We start from the raw sequence: 24,895 nt of genomic DNA, 5'->3' as shown, positions 1-24,895 counted from the left end.
AAACATGTAGATATGAAACGTGCCATGGTTGAGTGGCGACAGTGATACTGTATGTAAATAGATAAATAGATGACAGAGTCTAGTTGGATAGAATATCCATCGATTTATGAAACCATGTGATGTGTATATGACTTTAGATATGGCTGCTGCCTACTTGCAGTGCCTGGCAACAAAAGACTGATGAACATTTTATACTGCAATTCTTCTAGCTATCTCATTATGGTACAACTGTTTACGTTTGAAGCGTGTGTGTGCGTGTGTGTTCGTGTGTGTCTGTATGTGTGCGTCACTTTCGAGAAACAATTCCGGCGCCCCTGGTTAGCACCGCTGCCTCAACCATCAATCTCCCCTCCTCCCCCATCCCTCCCTCCCTCCCTCCCTCTCTCTCTCTCTCTCCCCCCCTTCTTTCATATAGTCTGTCGTTCTTCATTCAGCCCTTTATACACATTGATTCGTCCCTCGCAGCTGACAAGTGTGAAATGAATACAGTGTCTGTTCTCTCTCTCTCTCTCTTTCTCTCGCTCTCTCTCGCTCTCTCTCTCTCTTGCTCTCGTTCTCTCTCTCCCTTTTTCTTCTCTCAATCTCTCTTGCTTCCACTCAATTCACCCTCTCTGTGTTGCTTTATTGTTCTCTCCATCTTTCTTACTTTCCCTTTTTCTTTCTCACTCTCTATCTTTCTCCTTGCCGTCTCTCTCTCTCTCTCTCTCTCTCTCTCTCTCTCTCTCTCTCTCTCTCTCTCTCTCTCTCTCTCTCTCTCTCTCTCTCTCTCTCTCTCTCTCTCTCTCTCTCTCTCTCTCTCTCTCTCTCTCTCTCTCTCTTTCTTTCTCCCAGGTTAGTGTAGATGCTACCTAACAGATACATCTCTCAGAGCCAATTAACGTCACCGTGGTGATAAGTCAGTCTGCCTTTCTTCTCTCTGCACTAGAAAGGAGGACTGTGTGTTGTGTATTGTGTTGTGTGTTGTGTGTTGTGTGCGTATGCGTTTGGATATGTGTGTGTAGGCAGACTGAACAGCTACATTTGTGACCCTCGCCGGGCTCTAGGTTAGAGTTCGTAGTTCAGGGGTCAGGGTCAGAGGGATAGGGGGAGGAGAAAGAGAAAGAGAAAGAGATGAGAGGTGGAAAAAGAGGTGGAGAGAGAGAAAGTTATATCTAGTAAATGTTGCAATAAAGTGATAGGGGTTTCCCTCTCCATTTCTCCTTCCCCCTATATCTCCATTCCTGCTATCTCTATCTTCCCTCTCCATTTCTCCTTCCCCCTATATCTCCATTCCTGCTATCTCTATCTTCCCCTCTCCATTTCTCCTTCCCCCCTATATCTCCATTCCTGCTATCTCTATCTTCCCCTCTCCATTTCTCCTTCCCCCTATATCTCCATTCCTGCTATCTCTATCTTCCCTCTCCATTTCTCCTTCCCCCTATATCTCCATTCCTGCTATCTCTATCTTCCCTCTCCATTTCTCCTTCCCCCTATATCTCCATTCCTGCTATCTCTATCTTCCCTTCCATCTCTCCTTCCCCCTATATCTCCATTCCTGCTATCTCTATCTTCCCTCTCCATTTCTCCTTCCCCCTATATCTCCATTCCTGCTATCTCTATCTTCCCTCTCCATTTCTCCTTCCCCCTATATCTCCATTCCTGCTATCTCTATCTTCCCTCTCCATTTCTCCTTCCCCCCTATATCTCCATTCCTGCTATCTCTATCTTCCCTCTCCATTTCTCCTTCCCCCTATATCTCCATTCCTGCTATCTCTATCTTCCCTCTCCATTTCTCCTTCCCCCTATATCTCCATTCCTGCTATCTCTATCTTCCCTCTCCAGTTCTCCTTCCCCCTATATCTCCATTCCTGCTATCTCTATCTTCCCTCTCCATTTCTCCTTCCCCCTATATCTCCATTCCTGCTATCTCTATCTTCCCTTCCATCTCTCTCTCCCCCCATCTCTCTTTCATTTCATAGTTTCTTTCACACAGTGTTAAATGTCAATAAGATGTTTAATAGACAGAGGATGCGTCCTAAAACGGAGGGGAGGTAGATGGAGGGAGGGAGGGAGGGAGGGAGGGAGAACAAAAAATCCTAAAAGAAACAGCAGGGAAAGGGACAAAACAGAGGAGAAGAAAAGAAAGGAGAGATAAAAAGAGAGTGGTGTGTGGTGTTGATGTATTAGCTATCTAGTGCCTCACTCCCAGTGTTTGACGCAGCTGGCTCAGTCCAGTCAGACTAGCGCTGAGCAGATTTAGCCCTAGCCTCCAGCTGCTAAGTATATATAGCCACTATGTGTTCTCCCATTAACAAATGAATGAAGCTAAACTAACTACACTAACGCATGGTACATGCAAACTCCATTGATTATCGATGAGCTAGGCTAACTACGCCAAAGCTAGGTACATGTAAACTCCATTGACTAATTCATGAAGCTAGGCTAGGCTAGCTAGGGTATGCTACTGTAGTTATATGTGTTCTTCCATTGACTAATTCATGAAGCTAGGCTAGCTAGGGTATGCTACTGTAGTTATATGTGTTCTCCCATTGACTAATTCATGAAGCTAGGCTAGGCTAGCTAGGGTATGCTACTGTAGTTATATGTGTTCTCCCATTGACTAATTCATGAAGCTAGGCTAGGCTAGCTAGGGTATGCTACTGTATTTATATGTGTTCTCCCATTGACTAATTCATGAAGCTAGGCTAGGTTAATACTCAGCTCAGTACACTACTCTCTCACCGTCTTTCTGGGAGTTCATAGACATTTGTTGAGCAGCAAGAAGAAAAGATTCAGACCTCAGGCATTTGGCTGTATGTGTGTATGTGTGTGGGTGTGTGTGCGTGCGTGCGTGTGCGTGCATGCGTGTGTGTGTGTGTGCATGTGCGTGCGTGTGTGTGTGCGTGTGCGTGCATGCGTGTGTGTGTGTGTGTGCGTGTGCGTGCGTGTGTGTGTGTGGGTGGATATGAAACCTCCCCTGCATCTACTTGTGATGTATCATAATTTACTGTAATCAAACTTCACACACACATACACACACACACACACACACACACACACACACACAACACCGTGTATCTAAGATTTCTAGAGTAAACAGATTTGAGGGAAAGAGAGCGTAGAAAACCAAGTGAAAACCCCAACGATGTGAAACAGATACCGCAATGTCACACACACACACACACACACACACACACACACACACATGGAGAGAGGCAACAGAGAAATTGTGGCGTTAGCAAAAGGTCAATAGGAGATAAGGCTGGTGATGTACTCTGAGTGTTTTCTATTCTCTTCTACTGGAGTCTGTTCTATACTGCTGTGTTCCAGATAGAATAGAGTGACAGTCAACCAGTGAAGAGGAAAGACTCCTGAAAATACCTCTGACACACTGAGAGAGGGATGAATGAAGATGGGAGGGAGAGAGAGACAAAGTTAGCCCAATAGAAACAAGGTCATCTCTTTAAAGCGATTCTACGTAGTACTGACTGTGTTTTGCGTACACACACACACACACAGTACACACGCACGCACACACACACACACACTGACCCCATCTCTAAGTAAGATATGTCACAATAGCCCTGCTCTAACTTGAACTCCTTTGTCATAGCCTGTAGACTGTGGATGAATGGAGGGTTGTTATGACGTAAACAGCCGGGAACAACTGGTGTTGTGTAGTGAATGAAAACAGCTTCGCTCTCTTCCTGATCACTCCAGAAGAGCTGGGCCCAATATTCATAAAGCGTCTCAGAGTAAAGGCGCTGGTCTAGGATCCGTTTTGCCTTTTACATCATAATGAATAAGATTATATGGGCAGGTTAGGACCTGGTCCTAGATCAGCACTCCTACTCTGATACACTTTATGAATACAGGCCCTGATTGCGTTTTTATAGGAAGGCTATTTAGCCCGCGACTGCATCAAACCTCCCCCTCCCCAGACACTTCATTCAAAACCTCATAAACTTTATTAGTATTCTAATGGGATGATGACGAGGATCATTACAGTTATGGTGTGACATTAAAATATGTATACATACGCTAAGATGTGACCACCAGGATGCTGTATGGATGACGAGTTGATGTAGTAGCAGTATGATGTTCAACGGGATTGTCTGTTGACGTCGTAAATTAAGATTTCATCACAATTGTTTGAAGGCATTGAAGAAACATTAAGGCAGTCGTAAATTGCTAACATATTGGTTCTAAATTGGCTGTAAATTTGTAGTAAATTGGTAGTAAATTACATGTTGAAACGATATGCAAATATTTTCAGGGAATAGACCTAGAGAGGCTAGGGGAGAGGTTAGAAGCACCAGGGGGTCCCTTGGGATGGGAGTGAAGGGGTATATGTGGAGTGTGTGTGTAGGGTAGGGCGGTACAGAAGGGGGTAGGTTTCCCCCTTCTCCTAAAAATGGGTCTCCCCCTCCCTTGACGCCGGGGGTCCCTATGGGAGAATTGTCTAATCCACTTTATCCTGTCTGAGACCTGAGACAGGCCCACCTGTCAGAATACATTTTGTACAGACAGACAGGGATCCATCCGGATCTGTTGTATGGCTAAACTGCCTTAAGACTGACTCCTTATTATGTTGTACTACTGCTAACTAGAGAGGGATCTGGATGTGCTAATACATTGTTCTAGTGCCACAGAGAGGGATCCCACCAAAGGATTACTGCAGAACCCCTATAGACTGACCCAGGATCAGATCAGGATCCAGTTCTGTTTTACTGATCACTAGACGCTCAGAGGAAACACTCCACCAACTCAACCTCAGGTCTTTCCATGGGGAGAACCCAGAGACAGCCTAACCCAACCCCAGGTCTTTCCATGGGGAGAACCCAGAGACAGCCTAACCCAACCCCAGGTCTTTCCATGGGTTAACCCAGAGACAGCCTAACTCAACCCCAGGTCTTTCCATGGGGAGAACCCAGAGACAGCCTAACTTAACCCCAGGTCTTTCCATGGGGAGAACCCAGAGACAGCCTAACCCAACCCCAGGTCTTTCCATGGGGAGAACCCAGAGACAGCCTAACCCAACCCCAGGTCTTTCCATGGGTTAACCCAGAGACAGCCTAACCCAACCCCAGGTCTTTCCATGGGGAGAACCCAGAGACAGCCTAACCCAACCCCAGGTCTTTCCATGGGGAGAACCCAGAGACAGCCTAACCCAACCCCAGGTCTTTCCATGGGGAGAACCCAGAGACAGCCTAACTTAACCCCAGGTCTTTCCATGGGTTAACCCAGAGACAGCCTAACTCAAGCCCAGGACTTTCCATGGGTTAACCCAGAGACAGCCTAACTCAACCCAATGTCTTTCCATGGGTTAACCCAGGGACAGCCTAACTCAACCCCAGGTCTTTCCATGGGGAGAACCCAGAGACAGCCTAACTCAACCCCAGGTCTTTCCATGGGGAGAACCCAGAGACAGCCTAACTCAACCCCAGGTCTTTCCATGGGGAGAACCCAGAGACTTGATATCTTCCCTCCAATATCTTGGTTCAGTCCAGCTCCTGTGTTCTATAGCTATGCTTCATGTCTTCTAAAGAGTGAGTAAGTGTCACTTCCCTGTTCTGCAGTCTGACGTCATCAGAGGAAGTGTTTTCTGACCAGCTGGCTCGTCTCTGTGGAATGTCCTCGTTGTCATCACTTTGTGACATCATCACCTATGATGTAATCGATGACATCATCAAACTGCGGGGTCTCCAAACGTGTCATCAGCGAGTAGCGAGTTAGGGCGTTGAGGCGATGTTGGTGTGGCGATAACACATTGTTGGCATGATGATACGGCGTATACGTGTGGTGTTGACACATGGGATGACAGACAGGCAGTGTAGGGGCAGGGGGGGAGGGGGAAGGTGACAATGTAACGCTGTAAATCCCTGTGGAGCGAACATTCGGCAGTGGGGATTTGAGGGCACAAACACATACACACACACACTGATGTACTACTGCTAACTAGAGAGGGATCTGGATGTGCTAATACATTGTTCTACTGCTACAGAGAGGGATCCCCCAAAGGATTACTGCAGATCCCCTATAGACTGACCCAGGATCAGATCAGGATCCAGTTCTGTTTTACTGATCACTAGACGCTCAGAGGAAACACTCCACTAATCTCTCTTAACCTTAACAGCTCTAGGTCTTTCCATGGGGAGAACCCAGAGACAGCCTAACTCAACCCCAGGTCTTTCCATGGGGAGAACCCAGAGACAGCCTAACTCAACCCCAGCTCTTTCCATGGGGAGAATCCAGAGACAGCCTAACTCAACCCCAGGTCTTTCCATGGGGAGAACCCAGAGACAGCCTAACTCAACCCCAGGTCTTTCCATGGGGAGAACCCAGAGACAGCTTAACTCAACCCCAGGTCTTTCCATGGGTTAACCCAGAGACAGCTTAACTCAACCCCAGGTCTTTCCATGGGGAGAACCCAGAGACAGCTTAACTCAACCCCAGGTCTTTCCATGGGTTAACCCAGAGACAGCTTAACTCAACCCCAGGTCTTTCCATGGGGAGAACCCAGAGACTTGATATCTTCCCTCCAATATCTTGGGACAGTCCAGCTCCCTGTGGAGCAAACAGGCGGCAGCAGGGTTTTGAGGGCACAAACACACGCTGATGTAGCCTAGGCAACAGAGTTGTTGATGTCAGAGCTGGTGATTAAAGAGGAAACAATAGAACAGCTAATAATGACTGACACACCATTATACATTACAGAGGGAGGGACCTTAACCCTTACCTTAACCCTTACATTTACATTTACATTTTAGTCATTTAGCAGACGCTCTTATCCAGAGCGACTTACAGTTAGTGAATACATATTTTGGAATCGAACCCACAACCCTGGCATTGCAAACGCCATGCTCTATCAACGCTACATCCCTGCCCTTAACTGTTTTAACTGGGATGTCCCAAGGATCCCCTTGAGACGTTTCTCATTGTGTATCTCTACCAGTATAATGATGGAATATGAATGACATAATAACAGGACGATTCTCTCTCCCACTCTCTCTCTCGCTCTCTTTCTGTCTCTCGCTCTCCTTCTGTCTCTCTCTCTCTCTCTCTCTCTCTCTCTCTCTCTCTCTTTCTCTGTCTCTCTCTCTCTCTCTTTCTCTATCGTTCTCTGTCACTCTTCTCTCGCTGTATGTCTCTTTCTTTCTTTCTTTCTTTCTTTCTTTCTTTCTTTCTTTCTTTCTTTCTTTCTTTCTTTCTTTCTTTCTTTCTTTCTTTCTTTCTTTCTTTCTTTCTTTCTTTCTTTCTTTCTTTCTTTCTTTGTCTGTCTGTCTGTCTGTCAATCTGTTTGTGTTGCTCTCTCTTTCTGTCTCTGTGTTGACAGATTGTGATGTCAGTCATAATGAAACAAACCTGATTGCTACCGAATGAGAAAACTCCCCTCCTTTTTTCCACGCTCTCCATCTCTCCTCTCCTCCATCATCTCCTCCTCGAGAGTGAGAGGAAGAGAGAGAGGGAGAGATGGAGAGAGAGGTAAATCAAATCAAATCAAATCTTATTTGCCACATGCACCGAATACAACAGGTGTAGACATTACAGTGAAATGCTTACTTACAAGCCCTTAACCAACAATGCAGTTTTTAAGAGAAAAAAAAAGTGTTAAGTAAAAAATAGATAAGTAAAAAATAGAAGTAAAATAAAATAACAGTAGGGAGGCTATATACTGGGGGTACCGGTACAGAGTCAATGTGCGGGGGCACCGGTTAGTCGATGGTGCAGCTGTAGAACATTTTGAGGATCTGAGGACCCATGCCATTCTCCTGAGGGGGAATAGGCTTTGTCGTGCCCTTTTCACGACTGTCTTGGTGTGTTTGGACCATGATAGTTTGTTGGTGATGTGGACACCAAGGAACTTGAAGCTCTCAACCTGTTCCACTACAACCCCGTCGATGAGAATGGGGGCGCGCTCAGTCCTCTTTTTATCCTGTAGTCCACAATCATCTCCTTTGTCTTGATCACGTTGAGGGAGAGGTTGTTATCCTGGCACCACATGGCCAGGTCTCTGACCTCCTCCCTATAGGCTGTCTCATCGTTGTCAGTGATCAGGCCTACCACTGTTGTGTCGTCGGCAAACTTAATGATGGTGTTGGAGTCGTGCCTGGTCATGCAGTCATGGGTGAAAAGGGAGGACAGGAGGGGACATGTCCTGGTAATCCGTCTGGCCCTGCGGCCTTGTGAATGTTGACCTGCTTAAAAGTCTTACTCACATTGGCTACGGAGAGCGTGATCACATAGTCATCCGGAACAGCTGATGTTCTCATGCATGCTTCAGTGCTGCTTGCCTCGAAGCGAGCATAGAAGTGATTTAGCTCGTCTGGTAGGCTTGTGTCACTGCGCAGCTCACGGCTGTGCTTCCCTTTGTAGTCTGAAATAGTTTTCAAGCCCTGCCACATCCGACGAGCGTCGGAGCCGGTGTAGTACGATTCAATCTTAGTCCTGTATTGACTCTTTGCCTGTTTGATGGTTCGTAGGGCATAGCGGCATTTCTTATAAGCATCCGGGTTAGAGTCCGCTCCTTGAAAGTGGCAGCTCTACCCTTTAGCTCAGTGTGGATGTTGCCTGTAATCCATGGCTTCTGGTTGGAGTATGTACGTACAGTCACTGTGGGGACGACGTCATCGATGCACTTATTGATGAAGCCAGTGACTGATGTGGTGTACTCCTCAATGCTATCTGAAGAATCCCGGAACATATTCCAGTCTGTGCTAGCAAAACAGTCCTGTAGCTTAGCATCTGTGTCATCTGACCACTTCCTTATTAACCGAGTCACTGGTGCTTCCTGCTTTAGTTTTTGCTTATAAGCAGGAATCAGGAGGATAGAGTTATGGTCAGATTTGCCAAATGGAGGGTGAGGGAGAAATGTGTATGTGTCTCTGTGTGTGGAGTAAAGGTGGTCTAGAGTTGTTTTTGCTCTGGTTGCACATTTAACATGCTGGTAGAAATTAGGTAGAACGGATTTAAGTTTCCCTGCATTAAAGTCCCCGGCCACTAGGAGCGCTGCCTCTGGATGAGCGTTTTCCTGTTTACTTATGGCCTTATACAGCTCATTGAGTGCAATCTTAGTGCCAGCATCGGTTTGTGGTGGTAAATAGACAGCTACGAAAAATATAGATGAAAACCCTCTTGGTAAATAGTGTGGTCTACAGCTTATCATGAGATACTCTACCTCAGGCGAGCAAAACCTCGAGACTTCCTTTGTAGTAGATTTTATGCACCAGCTGTTGTTTACAAATATACACAGACCGCCACCCCTTGTCTTACCGGAGTCAGCCATTCTATCCTGCCGATGTAGTGTATATCCCGCCAGCTGTATGTTGTCCATGTCGTCGTTCAGCCACGAATCCATGAAACATAAGATATTACAGTTTTTAATGTCCCGTTGGTAGGATAACCTTAATCTTAGGTCGTCCAATTTATTTTCAAATGATTGAACATTGGCTAATAGGATTGCTGGAAGAGGCAGTTTACTCGCTCGCCGTCGGATCCTTACAAGGCATCCCGACCTACTGTATTATTGCATGCATTATATTGTTCCTATAGTGTTGTTGTTGTTATACTGTATGTATACAACTGTATGTAAACCAAAACTATTCATACGTTTTGGTCATAGAGTTTTTGTTGACTGTGATGCTCTCTCATTCAATTCAATTTAAGGGCTTTATTGGCATGGGAAACATATGTTTACATTGCCAAAGCAAGTGAAATAGATAATAAACAAAAGATTACAGTAAACACTACACTACACAAAAGTTCCAAAAGAATAAAGACATTTCAAATGTCATATTATGTCTATATACAGTGTTGTAACGATGTGCAAATAGTTCAAGTACAAAAGGGAAAATAAATAAACATAAATATTGTTTGTATTTACAATGGTGTTTGTTCTTCACTGGTTGCCCTTTTCTTGTGGCAACAGGTCACAAATCTTGCTGCTGTGATCGCACACTGTGGTATTTCACCCAATAGATATGGGAGTTTATCAAAATTGGATTTGTTTTCTAATTCTTTGTTGGACTGTGTAATCTGAGGGAAATATGTGTCTCTAATATGGTCATACATTTGGCAGGAGGTTAGGAAGTGCAGCTCAGTTTCCACTTCATTTTGTGGGCAGTGTGCACATAGCCTGTCCTCTCTTGAAAGCCAGGTCTGCCTACGGCGGCCTTTCTCAATAGCAAGGCTATGCTCACTGAGTCTCTCTCTCTCTCTCTCTCTCTCTCTCTCTCTCTCTCTCTCTCTCTCTCTCTCTCTCTCTCTCTCTCTCTCTCTCTCTCTCTCTCTCTCTCTCTCTCTCTCTCTCTCTCTCTCTCTCTCTCTCTCTCTCTCTCTCTCTCTCTCTTTCTCTCCCCCTGCCTCTCTCTGCCTCTCTCTGCCTCCCTCCTTCTCACTCTCTACCGCATCTGCTGTCTCGACCTCTGAATCCTCAGCTATGAAAAGCCAACTGACATTTACTCCTGAGGTGCTGACCTGCTGCACCCTCTATAACCACTGTGATTATTATTTGACCCTGCTGGTCATCTATTAATGTTTGAACATCTTGAGAACGATCTGGCCTTAATGGCCATGTACTGTTATAATCTCCACCCGGCACAGCCAGCAGGGGACTGACACCCCTCAGAGCCTGGTTTTTCCTAGCCACTGTGCTTCTACATCTGCATTGCTTGCTGTCTGGGGTTTTAGGCTGGGTTTCTGTATAAGCACTTTGTGACAACTGCTGATGTAAAACGGCGCTTTATATATACATTTGATTGATTTATGATTGGTCATGCTGGTTGTGAACTAGAGAGCAGTATTGGTGACAGAGTGGGTGTCAGAATGGGGGGAAAGTTCTTAGGCCAGTGAAAAGAGAGAAGGAAAGGAGCGAAAAGAGAAGTAGAGGTAGAGAAAGAGAAGGCTTAGGGCAGGGTTCCCCAACCGGCGGCCCGCGGGCTGAATTTGGCCTGCAGGATTTTTATTTGGCCCCCAAAGTTTTCTGAACAAAACTTTTTATTTAAATGTTTTATTGTTGGACATAAAAGACAGTAAAAACAAATCAGCTCAAAGTGATTTTAATCGTTTCCAAAGAGTTTCTATACATAATAAAGAGATATATGTGATCGTATGCAAATACAGGTTTTACTAATGTTTTGTACACTCAGTGTGTGTGTGTGTATATATATATATATATATATATATATATATATATATACAGCGCATTCGGAATGTATTCAGACCCCTTCACTTTTTCCACATTTTGTTACGTTACAGCCTTATTCTAAAATGGATTAAATAAAACATTTTCCTCCTCAATCTACACACAATACCCCATAATGACAAAGCGAAAACAGAAATACCTTATTTAAATAAGTATTCAGACCCTTTGCTATGAGACTCGAAATTGAGCTCAGTTGCATCCTGTTTCCATTGATCATCCTTGAGATGTTTCTACAACTTGATTTGAGTCCACCTGTGGTAGATTCAACTGATTGGACATGATTTGGAAAGGCACACACCTGTCTATATAAGGTCCCACAGTTGACAGTGCATGTCAGAGCAAAAACCAAGCCATGGGGTCGAAGGAATTGTCCGTATAGCTCCGAGACAGGATTTTGTCGAGGCACAGATCTGGGGAAGGGTACCAAAACATTTCTGCAGCATTGAAGGTCCCCAAGAACACAGTGGCCTCCATCATTCTTAAATGGAAGAAGATTGGAACCATCAAGAACCCGATGGTCACTCCAGACTTCCTCTGTGGAGATGGGAGAACCTTCCAGAAGGACAACCATCTCTGCAGCACTCCACCAATCAGGCCTTTATGTTAGCGTGGCCAGATGGAAGCCACTCCTCTGTAAAAGGCACATGACAGCCCGCTTGGAGTTTGCCAAAAGGCACCTAAAGGACTCACACCATGAGAAACAAGATTCTCGGGTCTGATGAAACCAAGACTGAACTCTTTGGCCTGAATGCCAAGCGTCATGTCTGGAGGAAACCTGGCACCATCCCTACGGTGAAGCATGGTGGTGGCAGCATCATGCTGTGGGGATGTCTTTCAGCGGCAGGGACTGGGAGACTAGTCAGGATTGAGGGAAAGATTAACGGAGCAAAGTACAGAGAGATCATTGATGAAAACCTGCTCCAGAGTGCTCAGGACCTCAGACTGGGGCGAAGGTTCACCTTACAACAGGACAACGACCCTAAGCACACAACCAAGACAACGCAGGAGTGGCTTCGGGACAAGTCTCTGAATGTCCTTGAGTGGCCCAGCCAGAGCCCGGACTTGAACCAGATCGAACATCTCTGGAGAGACCTGAAAATAGCTGTGCAGTAATGCTCCCCATCCAATCTGACAGAGTTTGAGAGGATCTGCTGAGATTAATGGGAGAAACTCCCCAAATAAAGGTGTACCAAGCTTGTAGCGTCATACCTAAGAAAAGACTCAAGGCTGTAATCGCTGCCAAAGGTGCTTCAACAAAGTACTGAGTAAAGGGTCTGAATACTTATGTAAATGTTATATTTCAGGTTGTTTTTTTAAATACATTTGCACAAATTTCGTAAAACCTGTTTTTGCTTTGTGATCATGGGGTATTGTGCGTGGATCGATGAGGGGAAAAAACTATGTAATCCATTTTAGAATAAGGCTGTAACGTAACAAAATGTGGAAAAAGTGAATGGGTCTGAATACTTTCCGAATGCACACATATATAAACACACACACACACACACACACATATATACACTACCGTTCAAAAGTTTGGGGTCACTTAGAAATGTCATGTCCTTGTTTTTGAAAGAAAAGCAATTTTTTTGTCCATTAAAATAACATCAAATTGATCAGAAATTCAGTGTAGACATTGTTAATGTTGTAAATGGCTATTATAGCTGGAAACGGCTGATTTTTTATGGAATATCTACATAGGCGTACAGAGGCCCATTATCAGCAACCATCAGTCCTGTGTTCCAATGGCACGTTGTGTTTGCTAATCCAAGTTTATCATTTTAAAAGGCTAATTAATCATTAGAAAAGCCTTTTGCAATTATGTTAGCACAGCTGAAAACTGTTGTGCTGATTAAAGAAACAATAAAACTGGCCTTCTTGAGACTAGTTGAGTATCTGGAGCATCAGCAATTGTGGGTTCAATTACAGGCTCAAAATGGCCAGAAACAAATAACTTTCTTCTGAAACTCGTCAGTCTATTCTTGTTCTGATAAATTAAGGCTATTCCATGCGAGAAATTGCCAAGAAACTGAAAATCTCGTACAACGCTGTGTACTACTCCCTTCACAGAACAGCGCAAACTGGCTCTAACCAGAATAAAAAGAGGAGTGGGAGGCCCCGGTGCACAACTGAGCAAGAGGACAATTACATTAGTGTCTAGTTTGAGAAACAGACGCCTCACAGGTCCTCAACTGGCAGCTTCATTAAATAGTACCCGCAAAACACCAGCCTCAACGTCAACAGTGAAGAGGCGACTCCGAGAGTTGCAAAGAAAAAGCCATATCTCAGACTGGCCAATAAAAAGAAAAGATTAAGATGGAATGCCATGCCGACGCCAGCCCTATTCCCTATATAGTGCACTACTTTTAACAAGGGTCAATAGGGCTCTGGTCAAAAGTAGTGCACTATATAGGGAATAGGGAGCCTTAGCACACTCTTTTCTTTCTCCCTCTCTCACCCTGTCTCTCTATCTCCCTTGGCGTCATCCAGTGATTCAACCTTCATCAGTCTTTTGGCTGAAGAGTTCTTTAGGAATGTTGATGATCAATGCAAACATCAGAAGAATGCGACACTCTTAGAATGCTCCAGAATTCTCCAGAACACTTGGAGCCACTTGGATCCCTTCTGAAAAGCCCTTTTAGACTAGATTCTAGAACCCATGTGATGAAAAGAAAGCATCTTACCTCAATGTTCCAACCACCACAACTAAAATAGATGAAAGCATCCTCTACATCTGAATCTCTCTTTGAATAAAATAGAATCCCAATGAGGGGCTTTAGAGTTTGAAGTTTAGAGGGGGTTCCAGGGAATTTGGGGATGGGGTGTCTTAATCCTTCTAGGGGTGCTCCGGGGGCTCTTGGGGTGAGGCTGAGGGGTGGGTACAGAGGGGTACGTGAGGACGACATTGACCCTTCAGTCAGTCCATCACAGTAATAGAAACAGGCATCTCAGTCAGTGATCCTTTGTATCCCACTTCTGGCACCAACACACACACATATGCACACACGCAGCCACACACACACAAAAGAGCCTACGGATCCCACTTCTGGCAGCAGTGTGCGTGCAGCTGCAGGGAAGAAAGAACAGAACACTAATAATACAGCATAGGGTGTGTGTGTGTGTGTGTGTGTGTGTGTGCGTGTGCGTGGGTGTGAGTGCGTGTGTGTGTGTGTGTGTGTGTGTGTGTGTGTGTGTGTGTGTGTGTGTGTGTGTGTGTGTGTGTGTGTGCGTGTGCGTGGGTATGAGTGCGTGTGCGTTCATGTGTGTGTGTGTGTACACAGTGGTGACTGGTGGGTTAGCCATATACCAGAGCCCTGAGATCCCTATAGACCTGCCAGACAGCGAGTGGGAAGACCATGATAGACTGTACCATCTATGGAGACTATAGAAAGGTACAATGTTGACAATAGAAGGCTTTATCGACAATAGAAAGCTACAATGTTGACAATAGAAGGCTTTATCGACAATAGAAAGCTACAGTGTTGACAATAGAAGGCTTTATCGACAATAGAAAGCTACAGTGTTGACAATAGAAGGCTTTATCGACAATAGAAAGCTACAATGTTGACAATAGAAGGCTTTATCGACAATAGAAAGCTACAGTGTTGACAATAGAAGGCTTTATCGACAATAGAAAGCTACAATGTTGACAATAGAAGGCTTTATCGACAATAGAAAGCTACAGTGTTGACAATAGAAGGCTTTATCGACAATAGAAAGCTACAATGTTGACAATAGAAGGCTTTATCGACAATAGAAAGCTACAATGTTGACAATAGAAGGCTTTATCGACAATAGAAAGCTACAGTGTTGACAATAGAAGGCTTTATCGACAATAGAAAGCTACAATGTTGACAATAGAAGGCTTTATCGACAATAGAAAGCTACAGTGTTGACAATAGAAGGCTTTATCAACAATAGAAAGCTACAGTGTTGACAATAGAAGGCTTTATCGACAATAGAAAGCTACAATGTTGACAATAGAAGGCTTTATCGACAATAGAAAGCTACAGTGTTGACAATAGAAGGCTTTATCGACAATAGAAAGCTAAAGTGTTGACAATAGAATACTTTATCGACAATAGAAAGCTACAATGTTGACAATAGAAGGTTTTATCAACAATAGAAAGCCACAATGTTGACAATAGAAGGCTTTATCGACAATAGAAAGCTACAATGTTGACAATAGAAGGCTTTATCGACAATAGAAAGCTACAGTGTTGACAATAGAAGGCTTTATCGACAATAGAAAGCTACAATGTTGACAATAGAAGGCTTTATCGACAATAGAAAGCTACAGTGTTGACAATAGAAGGCTTTATCGACAATAGAAAGCTACAGTGTTGACAATAGAAGGCTTTATCGACAATAGAAAGCTACAATGTTGACAATAGAAGGCTTTATCGACAATAGAAAGCTACAGTGTTGACAATAGAAGGCTTTATCGACAATAGAAAGCTAAAGTGTTGACAATAGAAGACTTTATCGACAATAGAAAGCTACAATGTTGACAATAGAAGGTTTTATCGACAATAAAAGCCACAATGTTGACAATAGAAGGCTTTATCGACAATAGAAAGCTACAATGTTGACAATAGAAAGCTTTATCAACAATAAAAAGCTACAATGTTGACAATATAATACTTTATCGACAATAAAAGCTACAATGTTGACAACAGAGAGCTACAATGTCGACAATAGAGAGCTACAATGTCGACAATAGAAAGCTACAATGTCTACAACAGAAAGCTACAATGTCTACAACAGCAAGCTACAATGTCGACAATAGAAAGCTACAATGTCGTCAACAGAAAGCTACAATGTCGACAATAGAAAGCTACTATGCCATCAACAGTTTTCCAGCACCTCCGTCCCTCTGCAGAGTGTGTTTATTCATTAGTGTCTGATGGTGCTGGTAGTCAATTCTGTTGGGTAGTTCTCTGTGATACTCACCTTCTCTCTTCTCCCTCCAGCTGTCTGGATCACTGAAGAGGAGGCTGACTGTGACCGAGGGGGCCTACCAGGGAGGTTTACGGCAGGGCCAAGGGCCCAGTAACATCCCCAATCTTGTCCCCGGTTCAGGTCTGGGTCTGAATGGTACCTCCTACGGTACCTCCATGACCCATGTTCCCGGGGCGCCCGCCAAGCGACTCCGCCTGGAGGATGTGACCCTCGCCATTGGTAGCAGCTTCCAGCAGAGTCCTTACTGTGGAGGACTGAGTTCTGGAGGTCATGGAGGACCTGGAAGTCAGGGGTCACTGGAAGGTAACAGGCTGGGGAACGGTAACTCCGGCCTGGGGTCGCCTTACTCCATGCCCCCTAAGGTGAGTCCAGGGTCTGGGAGTGGTGGTGGAGGAGGGGGAGGTGGAGGACATTTTCACCCCAATGGAAGCTCCTTGTCGGCCCCATCGGTTGAGCAGGAGCTGCAAGATATTCTGGATGAACTGACTAAGAACCCGGATCCGTCGTTGACGGAGTTAGATCTTGACAAGATACTGGGGAGTAAAGAGGAACAGAATCAGAATCAAGGGCCTGGGCCAGGGTATATCCACCCACACTCGCCCAAACGCTCCCCCCAGAGACCCACCTCTCACCTGGAGAGCCACCTCACCCGTTCCCCAGGCTTCCCCCAGGCCGGGTCTCCCCAAGTAGGCCCGAGTCCAGCTGGAGCTCCCTACTCCATCCCCCACCCCTCCAAACCGGTCCCCTCACCCCTCTCGGCCTCCCCTCATCACTCCTCTTCCTCCTCTTCATCCCAGAATCAAGCTCGTTCTCCAATGCTCTCAGCCGCCCTCTCGTCTCGACCCGGTTCCACGTGGCACGAAGTATCGCGAGCCCAACAGCTCCAGCAAATGGCGTCCAACTCCAACAAACACCATTCCTCCAACACCCCTATCCCACAGAACCAGTCCCAGAACCAGACCCAGGCCTCTATGCCTCCTCTATCCCAGCAAGGCTCACCCTGGGGTGGGCAGAAACTGCCCAACCTCCCCAACTCCTCCCCGCTCCACCAGCAACCATTCAGCCCGGCTGGAAGCATCCAGAGCCCTCAGGGATCGCTGAGTCTCCCATCCGCTGGTCCTTCACCACCCTACCACCCAGAGAAGCTAGGCAGTCCGGCTATCACCCAACCCCCCTTCAGCCCACAAAGTACCCTCCTACCTGGAGGAACCACCACCACATCCAGCACTTCATCCAACATCCAGGGGTCCCAGGCCAGCTACATGCCCAGCGGAGGTGCACCGACACCGGGTGCCACAAGGCCCTCGCCCCCCTACAGGACGGACAAGCCCCATGTTAGTCCGTTGCTTCAACCCCAGCCTCAACCTCAACCCCAGAACCAACCCCAAACCCAACATCCACATCCATACAGCACCCAGAACGGGTCGGGACCCAACAACAATATGTCTAGCCAGCTCTACAAAGCCATGACTGCAGGTCAACCCAGCAGCCTCAAGCTACTCATGCAACAACAACAACAACAACAACAGCAACAGTCGAACACACAGCAGCTACAGACTAACGCCCAGCTGGGACAACACCCGTCCATGTCCAAACCAGGCGGTGGTGGCGGTGTACCCCACCAAGAACCCCCATACTCCTTCACTAACACCAAACCCCTTCGCCACTTTGATCCCAACCCGGACCACCAAGGTGGACAGCAGCAGAAGATGGGGGGAGGGGGACCGCCTGGACAAGGACCCCCCAACTCCATGGCAGGTTATCGGGGAATGCAGCATGGGGGTGCTGCCGGAACAGCAGCATCTGTAGCAGCGAACCACGCCCATTTACTACAGCAGAGGATGCAGCAGATGGCAGCGATGCAACAGGCTGCAGCAGGAGCCTTGGGAGGGCCACAGCACTGTAGAGAGGTGAGTCATGATTGTCTGATTCTTCTTCGTGGTTGCAGTACGTTGAGAGGCGATTGGCTGGTTCTACTTCCTGGTTGCAGTATGTAAAGTGGTGATTGGCTGGCTATACTTCCTGGTTGCAGTATTTTGTGGAGGTCTAAACGTTACATGGCATGTAGTGGTCATTGGGCCATACTGTAAAGCGGTGAGAGATTGGCTGATTCTACTGGTTATACTTTACACTAATAACATGTCAGTCACAAGAGGAATAAAATATAAGAATGGGGCTATGTACAGGAAGTACCAGTACAAGATCAATGAGCAGAGAGAGGTACGAGGTATTTGAGGTAGATATGTACATGAAGGCAGGGTAAAGTGACTAGGCATCAGGATAGATAATAATAAGGTATTTGAGATAGATATGTACATGAAGGCAGGGTAAAGTGACTAGGCATCAGGATAGATAATAATAAGGTATTTGAGGTAGATATGTACATGAAGGCAGGGTAAAGTGACTAGGCATCAGGATAGATAATAATAAGGTATTTGAGATAGATATGTACATGAAGGCAGGGTAAAGTGACTAGGCATCAGGATAGATAATAATAAGGTATTTGAGGTAGATATGTACATGAAGGCAGGGTAAAGTGACTAGGCATCAGGATAGATAATAATAAGGTATTTGAGATAGATATCTACATGAAGGCAGGGTAAAGTGACTAGGCATCAGGATAGATAATAATAAGGTATTTGAGGTAGATATGTACATGAAGGCAGGGTAAAGTGACTAGGCATCAGGATAGATAATAATAAGGTATTTGAGGTAGATATGTACATGAAGGCTGGGTAAAGTGACTAGGCATCAGGATAGATAATAATAAGGTATTTGAGGTAGATATGTACATGAAGGCAGGGTAAAGTGACTAGGCATCAGGATAGATAATAATACGGTATTTGAGGTAGATATGTACATGAAGGCAGGGTAAAGTGACTAGGCATCAGGATAGATAATAATAAGGTATTTGAGGTAGATATGTACATGAAGGCAGGGTAAAGTGACTAGGCATCAGGATAGATAATAATAAGGGTAAAATAAAGAACAGAGTAGCAGCAGCACATGATGAGAGTTAAAGTGTGTGCGTGTGTGTGTGTAATGTGTATGCATGTGTGTTTGTGTTGTGTCGGTCTGCATGTGTGTGTTATGTGTGTGTGTGCGTATGCGTATGTAGTGTATGTGAATGTGTGTGGGTTTTGTGTGGGAGTGTCAATGTAGTGTGTGTGAGTGAGTGTGTATATGGTTTGTATATATAGTCTAGTGAGTGTGTGTAGGGTCAGTGCAAGATGGAGTTAGTGCAGATAGTTTGGGTACCATTAATTGACTATTTAGAAGTCAGGCTATTTAGCAGTCTTATGGCTTGGGGATAGAATCTGTCTCAGAGCCTGTTGATCCGAGAGCCGATTGCTACGGTACCGTTTGCCGGATGGTAGCAGAGTGAACAGTCTATGACTTGGGTGCCTGGAGTCTTTGGCAATTTTTCGGGCCTTCCTCAGACACCGCCTGGTATAGAGGTCCTGGATGGCAGGAAGCTTGGCACCAGTGATGTACTGGGCTGTACGCACCACCCTCTGTAGCGTTTTGCGGTCAAGGGCGGTGCATTTGCGGTGATGCAGCCAGTCAAGATTCTCTCAATTGTGCAGCTGTAGACCAGCCTCCTGAGGGGGAAGAGGTGCTGCTGTGCCCTCTTCACGACTGTGCTGGTGTGTTTGTTAAGTCCTTAGTGATGTGGACGCCAAGGAACTTGAAGCTCTCGACCCGCTCCACAAAGCTTATTAAAGAAAGAACCGTAGTGCTGAACAGTATATGTCTTTGTGTGTGTGTGTTTCCGTGTGTTTCCGTGTGTGTGTGTATGTGTGTGTGGCTGTGTCTGTCTGTGTGTGTGTGTGTGTGTGTGTGCGTATCTGGGGGAGTGTAGGGGGAGGGAGAGAGGACAGGAGAGGTGGGGAGTAGTGGTGAGGGGGGAGTGTAGGGGGAGAGAGAGAGGACAGGAGAGGTGGGGAGTAGTGGTGAGGGGGGAGTGTATGGGGGGAGAGAGGACAGGAGAGGTGGGGAGTAGTGGTGAAGGGGGAGTGTATGGGGGGAGAGAGGACAGGAGAGGTGGGGAGTAGTGGTGAGGGGGAGTGAAGGGGGAAGAGAGAGAGGACAGGAGAGGTGGGGAGTAGTGGTGAGGGGGAGTGTATGGGGAAGAGAGGACAGGAGAGGTGGGGAGTAGTGGTGAAGGGGGGAGTGTATGGGGGAGAGAGGACAGGAGAGGTGGGGAGTAGTGGTGAGGGGGGAGTGTAGGGGGGAGAGAGAGAGGACAGGAGAGGTGGGGAGTAGTGGTGAGGGGGGAGTGTATGGGGGAGAGAGGACAGGAGAGGTGGGGAGTAGTGGTGAGGGGGAGTGTAGGGGGAGGGAGAGAGGACAGGAGAGGTGGGGAGTAGTGGTGAGGGGGGAGTGTATGGGGGAGAGAGGACAGGAGAGGTGGGGAGTAGTGGTGAGGGGGGAGTGTAGGGGAAGAGAGAGAGGACAGGAGAGGTGGGGAGTAGTGGTGAGGGGGGAGTGTATGGGGGAGAGAGGACAGGAGAGGTGGGGAGTAGTGGTGAAGGGGGGAGTGTATGGGGGAGAGAGGACAGGAGAGGTGGGGAGTAGTGGTGAGGGGGGGAGTGTAGGGGGAGGGAGAGAGGACAGGAGAGGTGGGGAGTAGTGGTGAGGGGGGAGTGAAGGGGGGAGAGAGAGAGGACAGGAGAGGTGGGGAGTAGTGGTGAGGGGGGAGTGAAGGGGGAGAGAGAGAGGACAGGAGAGGTGGGGGAGTAGTGGTGAGGGGGGAGTGAAGGGGGGAGAGAGAGAGGACAGGAGAGGTGGTGAGGGGGGAGTGTAGGGGGAGGGAGAGAGGACAGGAGAGGTGGGGAGTAGTGGTGAGGGGGAGTGTATGGGGGAGAGAGGACAGGAGAGGTGGGGAGTAGTGGTAACTGGAGGGGGACTGTGTGAGGGAGGAGGGGGACTGTGTGAGGGAAGAGGGGGACTGTGTGAGGGAAGAGGGGGACTGTGTGAGGGAGGAGGGGGACTGTGTGAGGGAAGAGGGGGACTGTGTGAGGGAGGAGGGGACTGTGTGAGGGAAGAGGGGAACTGTGTGAGGGAGGAGGGGGACTGTGTGAGGGAAGAGGGAGACTGTGTGAGGGAAGAGGGGGACTGTGTGAGGGAAGAGGGGGACTGTGTGAGGGGAGAGGGGGACTGTGTGAGGGAAGAGGGGGACTGTGTGAGGGGAGAGGGGACTGTGTGAGGGAAGAGGGGGACTGTGTGAGGGAAGAGGGGACTGTGTGAGGGAAGAGGGGGACTGTGTGAGGGAAGAGGGGGACTGTGTGAGGGAAGAGGGGGACTGTGTGAGGTGGGGGGAGTGTAGAAGAACACCCTCTAGTGAGATACTGACTGTCTCAAATGACACCCACTTCTTTTGACTGGGGCCCATACACAATAGTACTGCACTATATAGTGAATAGGGTTCCATTTGGAACGCAGAAAACACACACTTCAGCCGTGTTCTCCATCATGTGTTTAATGTACATGGATAGAAGAGCCCTATTCCAGACTATTGTTAGTCCCCTACTTACTATCAAGTCACGATTCCTAAATCCCTAACCCTAAACCTAACCCTAACCTTAACCCTAAACCTAACCTTAACCTGTAACCCAAACCCAAACCCTAAATCTAACTCCTAACCCTAACCCTAAACCTCACCACTAACCCCTTACCCTTACCCTAATAATTGTAACCCTATCCCTAATTGTAACCCTAACCCTAAACATAACCCCTAATCTTAAAATAGCCTTTGTCCTCATGGGGACGTGGGAAATGTCCACACGAGGGAGAATTTTCCTTGTTTTACTATCCTTGTGGGGACTTTTGGGGATTTTAGGTCCCCACAAGGATACACACACAAACACAGACACACACACACACACACACACGTATAGATGTAGGATTTTTTATTTCATCACCCTGTTGTTGCAGGAAATGCAATCTTATAGTGTATTTAAGGTTTAAAAAGGCTTCTAAAGTTTGTAAATTCCTCTTTAAAATATCAGACTTGATTTCCCCTAACTAAAAATGTATAAACCCCTACAAAAATGTCCATTAATTATAATCCACATAAGGATTATTTTCCTGCTGTGGAAACTGGTCAAATTAAGAATCGACATCGGTACACACGTACACTTGAAGTCGGAAGTTTACATAAACTTAGGTTGGTGTCATTAAAACTTGTTTTTCAACCACTCCACAAATTTCTTGTTAACAAACTATAGTTTTGGCAAGTCGGTTAGGACATCTACTTTGTGCATGACACGAGTAATTTTTCCAACAATTGTTTACAGACAGATTATTTCACTTCTAATTCACTGTATCACAATTCCAGTGGGTCAGAAGTTTACATACACTAAGTTGACTGTGCCTTTAAACAGCTTGGAAAATTCCAGAAAATGATGTCATGGCTTTAGAAGCTTCTGATAGGCTAATTGACATAATTTGAGTCAATTGGAGGAGTACCTGTGGATGTATTTCAAGGCCTACATTCAAACAGTGCCTCTTTGCTTGACATCATCAGAAAATCTAAAGAAATCAGCCAAGACCTCAGAAACAGAATTGTAGACCTCCACAAGTCTGGTTCATCCTTGGGAGCAATTTCCAAACGCCTGAAGGTACCACGTTCATTTGTACAAACAATGGTATGCAAGTATAAACACCATGGGACCACGCAGCTGTCATACCGCTCAGAGATTAACGTACTTTGGTGCGAAAAGTGCAAATCAATCCCAGAACAACAGCAAAGGACCTTGTGAAGATGCTGGAGGAAACGGGTACAAAAGTATCTATATCCACAGTAAAACAAGACCTGTATCGACATAACCTGAAATGCCGCTCAGCAAGGAAGAAGCCACTGCTCCAAAACCACCATTAAAAAGCCAGACTACGGTTTGCACTGCACATGGGGACAAAGATCGTACTTTTTGGAGAAATGTCCTCTGGTCTGATGAAACAAAAATATAACTGTTTGGCCATAATGACCATCGTTATGTTTGGAGGAAAAAGGGGACGCTTGCAAGCCGAAGAATACCATCCCAACCGTGAAGCACGGGGGTGGCAGTATCATGCTGTGGGGGTGCTTTGCTGCAGGAGGGACTGGTGCACTTCACAAAATAGATGGCATCATGAGGAAGGAAAATTATGTGGATATGTTGAAGCAACATCTCAAGATATCAGTCAGGAAGTTAAAGATTGGTCGCAAATGGGTCTTCCAAATGGACAATGACCCCAACCATACTTCCAAAGTTGTGGCAAAATGGCTTAAGGACAACAAAGTCAAGGTATTGGAGTGGCCATCACAAAGCCCTGACCTCAATCCTATAGAAAATGTGTGGGCAGAACTGAAAAAGCGTGTGCGAGCAAGGAGGCCTACAAACCTGACTCAGTTACACCAGCTCTGTCAGGAGGAATGGGCCAAAATTCGGCCAACTTATTGTGGGAAGTTTGTGGAAGGCTACCCGAAACATTTGACCGAAGTTAAACAATTTAAAGGCAATGCTACCAGATACTAATTGAGTGCATGTAAACTTCTGACCCACTGGGAATGTGATGAAAGAAATAAAAGCTGAAATAAATCATTCTCTCTACTATTATTCTGACATTTCACATTCTTAAAATAAAGTGGTGATCCTAACTGACCTAAGACAGGGAATTTTTACTAGGATTAAATGTCAGGAATTGTGAAAAAACTGAGTTTAAATGTATTTGGCTAAGGTGTATGTAAACTTCCGACTTCAACTGTATGCACACACTCGCATTTGTCTTAAGCAACACACACAAACACACGCTAAAAACACAACTTAAACACTTAGACACACCACAGGGCCTTTTCCAGGAAATGGACTCCCACATGACAGTAGCTAGGCACAATACAGGCAAAACTAACTGCAGAAAAATCAATAACTAAATATTGCGATTGTGATTTGACTTGCGATATATCAGAATACTTGGGAGCAATCTGTTGATTGCATTTGACCTAACAGACGTTACACAAGGCTGAGTAGCGTTTCTAAATATTGCATGCGATATGGATCTCCTGCGATATGGAGCTCTTGCGATATGGATCTCCTGCGATATGGAGCTCTTGCAATATGGATTTCTTGCGATATGGATCTCTTGCGATATGGAGCTCTTGCGATATGGATATTGCACATGTCAATATTGCAATTTCGGTGTGAATTCCTACATCATAGAAAACATCTTAGACCCTCAGTCATCCACATTGTAGCATGTACACACACATGAAACCTGCTCACAGACACACACACATGAAACACGCTCACAGACACACACACACACGAAACACGCTCACAGACACACAGACACACACACACACGAAACCTGCTCACAGACACACACACACGAAACACGCTCACAGACACACACACACACGAAACACGCTCACAGACACACAGACACACACACACACGAAACCTGCTCACAGACACACACACACCGAAACACGCTCACAGACACACAGACACACACACACACACGAAACCTGCTCACAGACACACACACACGAAACATGCTCACAGACACACACACACACGAAACACGCTCACAGACACACAGACACACACACACACACGAAACCTGCTCACAGACACACACACACGAAACACGCTCACAGACACACACACACGAAACACGCTCACAGACACACAGACACACACACACACACGAAACCTGCTCACAGACACACACACACGAAACACGCTCACAGACACACACACACGAAAC

General features: G+C 46.1%; 1 protein-coding gene across 1 annotated transcript in view; it reads left to right on the top strand.

The window, feature by feature from the left end:
* LOC121554193 (trithorax group protein osa-like) overlaps nucleotides 1-24,895 on the top strand; it is a 114,182-nt gene that overhangs the window by 52,732 nt on the left and 36,555 nt on the right. Inside the window, exon 2 of the mRNA XM_045211839.1 lies at nucleotides 16,156-18,054. Coding sequence (XP_045067774.1) covers nucleotides 16,156-18,054 — 1,899 coding nt within the window. The remainder of the gene's footprint in view (nucleotides 1-16,155; nucleotides 18,055-24,895) is intronic.

The sequence above is a fragment of the Coregonus clupeaformis genome, chromosome 39, assembly GCF_020615455.1.
Source record: "Coregonus clupeaformis isolate EN_2021a chromosome 39, ASM2061545v1, whole genome shotgun sequence".
NCBI lineage: Eukaryota > Metazoa > Chordata > Actinopteri > Salmoniformes > Salmonidae > Coregonus > Coregonus clupeaformis.
This window is presented reverse-complemented; position numbering and strand designations above follow the sequence as displayed.